This window comes from Macadamia integrifolia, chromosome 1, assembly GCF_013358625.1.
Source record: "Macadamia integrifolia cultivar HAES 741 chromosome 1, SCU_Mint_v3, whole genome shotgun sequence".
Taxonomy (NCBI): Eukaryota; Viridiplantae; Streptophyta; class Magnoliopsida; order Proteales; family Proteaceae; genus Macadamia; species Macadamia integrifolia.
In genome coordinates, this window is record NC_056557.1 from 13490358 (window position 1) to 13500135 (window position 9778).

Genomic DNA, 9778 nt, shown 5'->3' on the forward strand with positions numbered 1-9778 from the left:
CCTCCCAGAACCCCTAACAAGCGCCCCAAAGTCCTCGATGAGGTTACCTGTTCTCTCTACTCCTGTCTGGGAACCATGGACTCAGGAACTGTACCCTTGTTCCTTTCAGGCTAAAATTTTGTCAGTTTACATGAAAAAGAAAAGAAACTGTACTTACAATATCGGCAGATATGGTAACACCTCTTAAAAACCCTCAAGTTGCCTCAAGAGGCCCTGATCCTGTGAACATAAGGCTCCATGATGAACAATAGTAATAAGTTTCCAACTTTCAGTACACGTGACGTGAAATCCAAGATTTAACAGAATTTACCAGGCAAGTAACTTTACAGATAAACCAACTCAATTGATTAACTGTACATGAGCCCAGATCTGTAGTCAATTGATAGTTACAGAACAAAGTTTCTTAAATTTTCAAAGAAAAACGAATGTGGTAATCTATATGCTCCACCTAAACTAGAAGACAGGCCTAACAGGCATACAACACAAACTCTAGTAAGATCCTCACATTAAAATTGACCTGATATTGTAACCATGTACATCTGCTTCAAAAGTTCCAGCTTCATAATCAGGTATTGTGTAATTTGTGTTTTCCAATCTCAGGAGTTCAGGATGAAAGTATTCATACGGGACGGTTGAGAAGAATATGGGCCGACTCACATGTAAGTTGTTCTGAACAAGTTTCTTCAGCTCCTCCCTCCTTTGGACGATCCACAGATTCAAAAGCTCCCTTATCTTCCTGATAAGATACCCTTCTCTGCTGAAACGGAGTGCATCCGATACTGTTCTAATCCAGGAATACATACAGCTTCTCTGGATTTCTGAAGCCGCCAAGGGTTGGGGGGAGAAATGAAAATTATACATCAAATATGATGACAAACAGGGAAACAAAATTATGGTAATGCATCAAATCTAAAAATCTAGGCCCATAGGCAGTGGCGACGGTCTACTATTACTGGGTCAGTTTACCGTCATGGGCATGCAGGGGAATAAGAAAACACCACCCCCTTATTTCCACAGAACCTAAACAGGTCCGGAAAGTAAAAGAATAATGCAAGTAGATATTAGATAACCTACACATGCACTGGGCAAATCTTATCCAGACCATTCTCTGCAACTAGCCAAACAGATGCAATTACCGAGAAAACCAAAACAGGTAGACTTCTACTTGTTTTGAAACCAAAACAAGTAACAAAAATTGATGATCAACCCAAATTAAATCAATCTCAGGAATCACCAATAACAATGGATGATTACACTCGATGGAAGAAAACAGAATATAGAGAAGGAATATGACCTTTGATTTCCCACCAACAAGCCTAGATCAGAATCTCTCCAATCCCATTCTGACTCTTAACTGAGTCTCACAGCAGCAACAAAGCAATAGCCATTCTTCATAGTATAAATCTTTGGGTGCCAAAATAGGCTACAAGCTGTTTATTAAAAAGAAGATCCCTAGCTAAGAAGCCTGTCTAACCACACTGACATAGCCAATAGGAAACTTAAAATGTAAAAAGACACTTAAAGAAAACCCTCTACACTAGGTAAAGGTCTTTAACTTAAATTAAAAAAAAAAAAAAAAATGAAGACAATTAACTAACTAATCCAGCCTCTACCCATATTATAAGCCCATTAGAGTAGCCCATTACAATGAAAACACATTGGATCAAAGGCCCAACACAACATTACCTGACCCAAAGCTTATTTCCAATCAAATAAGCCTATTTAGGTGATTTTTATTGGTGTTAGGAAAAGTATGTGTTGGGCCTTTTATCGGCATAGGAATAAGCATGTGTTCTTTTATATGGTACACCCCCACCTCCAACAAAATAAATAAACAGAAACAAGCAAAAACAAAATTACGAACTTACAGGTCATTACTTTAGTCTATAATGTATACGGAATAAATATATGACAGAAAAAAAGGAAGTGCCTACAAAAAAATCAGAACATCCAGAAAGCTCCAAGCTAGTTTCTGTTTCATGCAATAGCCTTCATTGGAAACCTGTAACAGGAACAGTTGGATACATTTCAGGAACTATCATGGATTGTAATAAATTGCAGTAATATAGATATATAGTTAGAGAAGAGCTACCCACGTACCCCAACATAAAGTACCTGTATATGCCACCCTCTCTTTGACAAAAGATCTGCATTTGATCACAATGGAACGCAGATTAGATTCTCCCATGAAGTTCATCAAATCACCTCATACCATAAGCTACCTAACCCAAATATTCAGGTTGCTATGATGGCCATTCTCTTGTCCACGTTACCAGGCATCAACCAACTAAATGGAAGAGAACCTTCTAGCGATTTTTCATTTCCTCGAGGAGCGGCCTCTTTTGAATTTCACACTTTGATATTGACCACACTGATAACCTACAACGTGATGCTTCAATATAAAAAATTTGTGAAAACAATAATATTGGCAGCCCACATATATTCGTCATGGACATTGCCAGTTGATCCCATAAAGTTTCAAGAAATGAGAAGTAAACTCACAACCGACCTGCTATGCTGTTCTTCAAAACCACTTCCAAGTGCATCACACTTATACTCGGTATAAGGGTCTGATATATATTCACTATTAGTAGGGTTCCAAGAATTTTCAGTGTCGCTTATTGCTCTTCTATGTTAATTTTCTTCTCCATAGCTCCACTTAATCGAAATAACTCCAGCACAGTTAGTTGCACTCATTTCATTTACAGACATAGGAACTACAACTTATCTTCAGGTAAGGAATAAGATAAATTTGACTGCAAGCAACACTGAGATAGGCCCTCTTTATTCCATTTAACATCTCCACATGCACTAAGAACTATTGCTATGACGTAATCATCCACCAAAAGACCTTCTGCTTGCATCCTATGCATAAGCTTTAAAGCCTCCACACCGAGACCATTCCTTGCGTACCCAAGAATCATTGCCCTCCAGGAAACCAAATTCCTATCAGGCATGTTATAAAAAACTTTGGTAGCCTCTGAAATAGACCTGCATTTTGAATACATGTCAATTAGAGCACTACCCACGAAAACATTGGACAAAGCGTGGGTCTTGTTAACAGAGGAATGAATCCATTTCCCCTGCAGAATAGCTTCTAGTCTTGCACATGCTTTCAAAGCTGATGAATAAGTAAAAGGGTTCGGCTCCACACCTTCCCATAACATATTTTTAAAGAACTCCAGAGCCTCTAAGCCATGTCCAAGACGGGCACATCCGGATATTATTGCAGTCCATGAGACAACATCTCTTACAGTCATGGATTGAAGAACTTTTGAAGCATAAAAGTACTCCCCACATCGGCAGTAAAACCATACAAGGGTGCTCCCTATGTAGATATTCCCATGCATGGAATTCCTCAAGACCTGTGCATGAACTTCTTTTCCTGTGGATAAGGAACTAATTGAGCCACATGCTCTAAGAATACTGATAACAGTCAAATTATTAGCAATTATATGGCGCCGTTTCATTAGGCAGAAGAGGCTTATGGCTTCCTTGCCATACCCATTAAGTGCATAGCCGGAAATCATTGAAGTCCACGTGACTGTGTTTCTCTTTCTCATTTTATCAAACACTCTTCTGGAATCTAAAATTTCCCCACATTTTGCATACATACCCATTAGTGAAGTCCCTATATAAACATCATCCTTAAACATGTTCTTTACTATAGTTCCATGCAATTGTCTACCAAATTTTAATTCCCTCACCTCCCCACAAGCCTTTAGAACAGCACATACCGTAAACTCATTTGGGATTAGACCACCATCTTGCATCTTTGAGAACAACTTAAAGGCCTCCTTAGCACGTCCTTGTTGTGCACAAGCAGTGATCATAGCCGTCCAACAAACTACATCCCGTTCTAGCATCCGATCAAATGCTCGAAAAGCACCTGATAAATCACCGCACTGTGCATAGTAGTAAACGATGGCACTGTCTACAATCAAATTGTTCCAATTCCCTTTTAAAATGCAAGCATGAATTTGTGTCCCAAGCTCAAAATCTGATCTCCTGCGGCATAAATTCAATATACAAACATAAGTCTTACTGTTGGCTTTAACTCCATTTTTAATCAACTCACTAAATAAGAAAAGAACTTCATCATCTAAGCCATTTCTCAAATATCCACTAAGAATAGCAGTCCATGAGACAACGTTTCTCTCCAGCATTCTGTCAAACACCTTGCGAGCCTCCAATAACTTCCCAAATCTTGCATAAGCTGTTATCAAATTATTATCTACAAATGTTACAGAACTCTTTAAATATTTTGCAACGATCCCATGTACTGTTCTAACTTCTTTCACAGTATGGCACAACTGAAGCCAATAACCAAGCACGGCAGGATCAATAAATAGAGAATCAAATAAATCAGCATTGGGGTTTTCCCTAGAATTGGAAGAGCAAGGAAAAATCCATGATTGGGTTGAAAATATTGAATCTTTGCCTGAGTAAGAATGAGATTTAGCTTCTTTTAAGAAGAATAGCTGCTCCTTAGGATCCTTAATTGTGAGAAGATACTTAAGTATCCTAATCTCTTGTAGCATAAGCCTCTGAAGATTGCCTCGAGTAGTCATGCACAAGCGGTACAATATGTCTTTGACCTGCATGAGAATTTATAAATCATAATAACACTCATGAGAACTACGTCAACAATAATCACAAAAAGAATATAACGAACATGCAGGCAAATTAAGCAAAGCAATTCTCCAACATGAAGTTAAAAAGAACCTAATCATAATCTACTGGCATATGCTTCGCTGTTCTCTAAGGTGTTGAGAAACTCGAGACAAATAAAGGTAAAAGGAAATGGTTTCAGGGTCTAGGCATAGTACTTGATACGTTATTGAGTAGTACTAGGCAATAGATACCCAATAGATTAAACATATGCCAGTACTAATAACTAAGCAAGCTTAAAGAATAATATGAACCACTTTTGATCCTCACATGTATGGAAAGGATGGAATTGCTTAGATTCATGACCCATCCAGTTTGATCAATAACCCATTTAACTGGTTTTGGTTTAAAACAAGACCATTTTAAGGAATTACTTAACACTAAAGAAACAATCAACCACAATATACTAAACTGTTTTGGTCTTAAAATGAAACGACATGGTACATTTTATAGGTTAATAAAATTATGAGAAATTTACCGCACCACCCCCTGGAGAATGCCACAATTATAAGACCACACCCTCTGTTTCACCAAATTATCATCAGACCCCCTACCATCAGTCACTGTTAAGGAATATACCATATTTGTTGATGTCTGCAACTATATTTTATTTTAAATACTGAAATACCCATATGAAATACGAAGTACCAAAAATACCCTTGCAATAAGTTAATATTTCTTTCACCCAAATCGTAATTGTTGGACCCCATTCTAAGACTTAATTCACATTTCTCCCAAATTGTAATTGTTGGACCACCGGTGATTGTTCAGAGCAGCGGTAGTGGCTTCGGTGACGGACGGCGACCCACAGATCCCAACAACCAGAATCAAATTCCTTAGCATCACACAGCCACTTACCCTCTGGTCCATCGAACCAGAACACACAGCAACTGTTGATCTGTTGCACGGAGCTAGTATCTTGATCTGATTGGACCGCCGCTCAATGCCTAATCTCCATCATCTCCTCCAACGCTTCCCCTTACGGCGATTCCACTGAGAGATTGGTGCACCAGTTCGCCAAGGCCCTTTCCTTCCGCCTGAATCGGCACCCCTTAAGCCACAATTTATTGATGCTGCCAACAACGGCCACCACCACAGCTGCCTCCATTTCAGTCACCACCGCCGCCCCAACTCCTCACCATCACCATCAAATGAGAACCGGAGGTAGTGGTGGTTTTTGGGTGCACGGCGGCGCTGGTGGTGGTGGTGCTCAAGACTTGGACATGGAATTGGAGTTCAACTGGGAGGCGGTGGAATCGTCATATCTCTACCTCAACCAAATCACTCCCTTCATAAGGTTCAGCCACCTCACCGCCAATCAAGCTATCTTAGAAGCTACAGAAGGCCAAGAATGCATCCACATCCTAGATTTCGACACCATGCAAGGATTACAATGGCCTCCATTAATGCAGGCAATCGCCGAGAGGCACCGCCGTTCTTTTTCTTCTACTTCGACTTCTCCGAGGGAGGAGGAGCCATCGTCAAATCCCAGCACCATGGCGCCCACTCCCACACCCATGATCCAAATCACGGGTACAGACCAGGACTTGAGATCCTCCGAAGAACCGGTGACTGTCTCCAGAAATTTGCCCATTCCATGGGCCTCAGATTTTATTTCTGCCTGCTGCTCATCGAGGGCCCCACATCCTCCTCATATTTCTCCCCGTCATCGTCTTGGGTTGCCGCCATGGCTGCCCACCTCCCCTCCGCCATCCCTCTCATGCCCAATGAGGCCCTCGCTGTCAATTGTGTGCACTGAAACAGGCTTCTCAGGGACAACAATGATAACGATGCCGCTCGTCTTATCCTGCATGCCATCAAAGCCATGAACCCCATCCACCGACGGGTTTGTACCTCATGGTGAATGCTTACCCTTTCTTCGCTGACGTTACCTCAAGTCGCAGGTATGAAGAGAAAGAGAGAAAGAGAAAGGGGAATGAAATGGTAAAATGGTAAAGAGGGGTATTTTGGGATAATGAAATTTGGTAATTTATCAGTGTTTTACCCATAAAGGCAAAACCGCCATTTCATATCATTCCTTAACAATCACTGATGGTAGGGGGTCTAAGGATAATTTGGTGAAATAGAGGGGGTGGTCTTATAATTATGGCATTCTCCAATGGGTGGTGCGGTAAATCTCCCTAAAATTATTCCAGAAGATTATTAACATCAAGAACATGCTGGACAAATGGAGGAAATGCAATGTGACAACCATCGACAAGAACATGGTAGAGTTAGAATTGCGACAAAAACTATCAGAACAAACTTTAATGACACAATGTGAAACGTTAGAAGATTTGTGAAGAGTAAAACTACGTTATCAGAAATCAGCTTAAATTTAAATTAGGAAGAGCAACACTAAAGCTACTTAATTCATCAATGGAAAAGTTCAAAGGGAATATTCCAAAAAAATTCGGAGAGGGTCAAGAATTTGAGACACACATAACAGAGCTCTATATGGGCACCAAGCTTCTCCACAATCATTGTCAAAATTCTAATCTAGAACCTTATGTTCCTGTGTCCTGATTTCTGGTTTGTAACATGTTGTATAAGTGTATAACCACGATAAAATGATTTACTTTCCAAGGTCCTGCTTCCAGACCATCAAACTTAAAAGGTGGCCAGCAGAAGCAAAAAAACACTGGAGAAACACACTTTTGGCAGGTGCAGGTTCAGGTGCAGGTGGGGGAACTGCAGAATGTGAAAATCAGGCAAGTGCATTCTCTACCTAAACATAATGGAGATGTAGTACAGAGCTTGTTTTGGCAAACATCCATGGACCAGGTATTATTGGAAAACACTTCCCCACCCCCACCCTCAATGCCCTTTTGTTTTAGAGCCAGGAAAACACATTGGTACCGTTGACATACCAATGCGATGGCAACAGCCATTGATCAACCATATTTTTTGGATGACTACTGAGTGGTCCAGCCAAAAAGAAAGGAGCACACAACGAAAATTCATCTTCAGACCATGAAAACAAGAAGATCATTGACCTACAAAACCCCTTCAGTGGACTTATTTAAGGGTGGCTAAACCCCTCTATGTGGCACATACGTCGCAGAGAGGGAGGAAAACTATTTCCTGTGCTCCTTGTTTTATACCATATTCTACAAAACTGAAAGAATAAAGAAAAGAACAAAAAAGGTTAGTATTTCTCTCATGGGATCCACTAAGTCAGGCAGCCAAAAATTGATCCCAAACTCGCTACACATTAGCTTGAGCAAGTAACTAGCTTCAAGAAAGTGGGTATCGAAATTACCTCTTTCAGCTTTCTTCTCAGCCAAAGTAGCTTGTGCTTCATGGCAAGATCACTTTCATCATCTGCTCGCTCTTGACAACGCCTGTAGAAATGGGGCCAAATATTGCTCCATTCTTTGCTGAAAGCTATTAATCTCCTCCAATCAGTTGGAGTGGGTTTTTCAACTATGAAAACCTCAATAAGCTTGTCACAAACCATGTTCATGATGTCATCATCGAAGCACTCTGGAGCATCTTTTCTGTCTGCACTTTCACCAGATAATTTTGTACAGTTTTCACGAGTATCTGCATGATCAGATGGATCACAGACTGATAGCGAGTCCCTGGTACAACCATCCAGTACTGCACTGGTATCACTAATGACTGCTGTAAGGAAGAATTGCTGTAGCTTGAGCGGTTCACAAAGCAAATTAGGGCCTGGCATTTTAGGCCACCATGTGAATCAGTTTCAAGACACTGAAAGTGCTAACCTGTCAAAATTCAAAACTATTGAGCAGAACACAGAGTGGGTCATGTGGCATGATGTGCCAGTGGCGGCACCCAGACAAAGGCAATGAGTTGTGATTGTTAACTGTTCACTAACTAATGAAGGGGCCTTAGTCTCAAGGCATTTACCATGAAATTTCTAATCATCTAAGAAGTGTTTGAGGTAGACTGTGACCAAAATATTGTCCTTCCACAGTAAACCAACTGTTTGAACTTTGAATTGTCAAGATCTGCGGGATATTTATGCTATCCCGAGTTCAATAGGTGCTCATTGAGGTAGCAAGAATCTGCTTTCACCTCAGACAATAATCATACTAAAACTTTTCTTCAGAAAGAAAACGTCCATTCATATGAATATGTAACACCAAGGAACACCAGTTGAGATACTACTCTGTCTAAAATATACAATTTAATTTTCAATTCTTTTTTGTTATTATTATAAACACACCCACAGACACAGAGAGACAAACACAAGGAGCCCGAATCAAATATACCCAGAAAAAGGCACAAAATTTCATCCAATGAATTTCTATTCTGAAGCTGCAGAGACCCCAAAAATGTTGTTATATAGAAATACAAGGATGAAAAAACCAATCTTTCAGTGGTTAGAAAAGAACAATATCTGAGCTAATGAACTTCGAATGTTGAGCTGCTAAGAACCCAAAAGTGTTGTTATGTAGAAAGAAAAGGATGAGTTACATGAAGCCAAATCAAGGTTAAATTTCGTTATATTGTATAGTTCAACAAAAATCAAACACCACATTTTGATAATACAGTAACAAACCTTGGATTCTGCCGGCACAAGAAGAAGTTCTGCCGAAAGACAAAGAGACGCAAGAGTTTATTAAACAAGATGATCCCCTAACAAGGCAACAGTGGTTTGAATTTGCAGAAGCGAACACCATGGATGAAGTACAGGAGCAAACTTACAGGTGAGGTCGGAACTGAGAACTCAGTAAATGCGAGGGTTTCCAAATCGTTTGGGTTACCATTTTGCAGTGAGTGGAAATACAACTTCCTCGAGCCCTTTATCTTTTATCAGGAACCAAAAAAAAAAATTTTTGATTTCTTTGTTAAGTCACAGTGTCTATAGTTCTAAACCATACTTTGTATAGGAATATCTAGAATTTGTAAAAAAAAAAAAAATTTAGGGAAAAAGTTAAACTGTCTAAACGACACTTGTATAGGAATAGACTTTGTAATTTTCTTTTAGGAAAAGGGTTATGCTGTCTAAACGACACTATAATTTATAGGTATATCTAGAATTAATAAATATTTTAAAGAAAAGGTTGAACATGCTGTTAGTTTTCTTGGTCCCAATTATTCAACTAATGAAGATTTAGGATAAAAGTGATGTGGA

The 9778-nt window shown here is 39.7% G+C and overlaps 1 protein-coding gene across 15 annotated transcripts; it reads right to left on the reverse strand.

Annotated features, from left to right (window-relative positions):
* Positions 1-305: 305 nt before the first annotated feature.
* LOC122080118 (pentatricopeptide repeat-containing protein At4g18520, chloroplastic-like) lies at positions 306-9483 on the reverse strand. Of its 15 annotated transcripts, none has more exons than XM_042647100.1 (5): positions 9349-9483; positions 9203-9231; positions 7934-8349; positions 2101-4598; positions 306-2002 (listed from the first exon to the last, which is right to left on the reverse strand). In XM_042647100.1, exons 1-4 carry the CDS (start codon positions 9408-9410, stop codon positions 2718-2720), a joined length of 2388 nt encoding a protein of 795 aa, XP_042503034.1. In that variant the 5' UTR covers positions 9411-9483; the 3' UTR covers positions 306-2002; positions 2101-2717. The 15 variants fall into 15 exon arrangements, with proteins under 15 accessions (XP_042503034.1, XP_042502955.1, XP_042503012.1 ...); XM_042647021.1 differs by having other exon boundaries at positions 2101-2379; positions 2510-4598; positions 9203-9483; XM_042647078.1 differs by having other exon boundaries at positions 306-818; positions 1935-2002; positions 2116-4598; positions 9203-9483.
* Between the last annotated feature and the right edge of the window lie 295 nt (positions 9484-9778).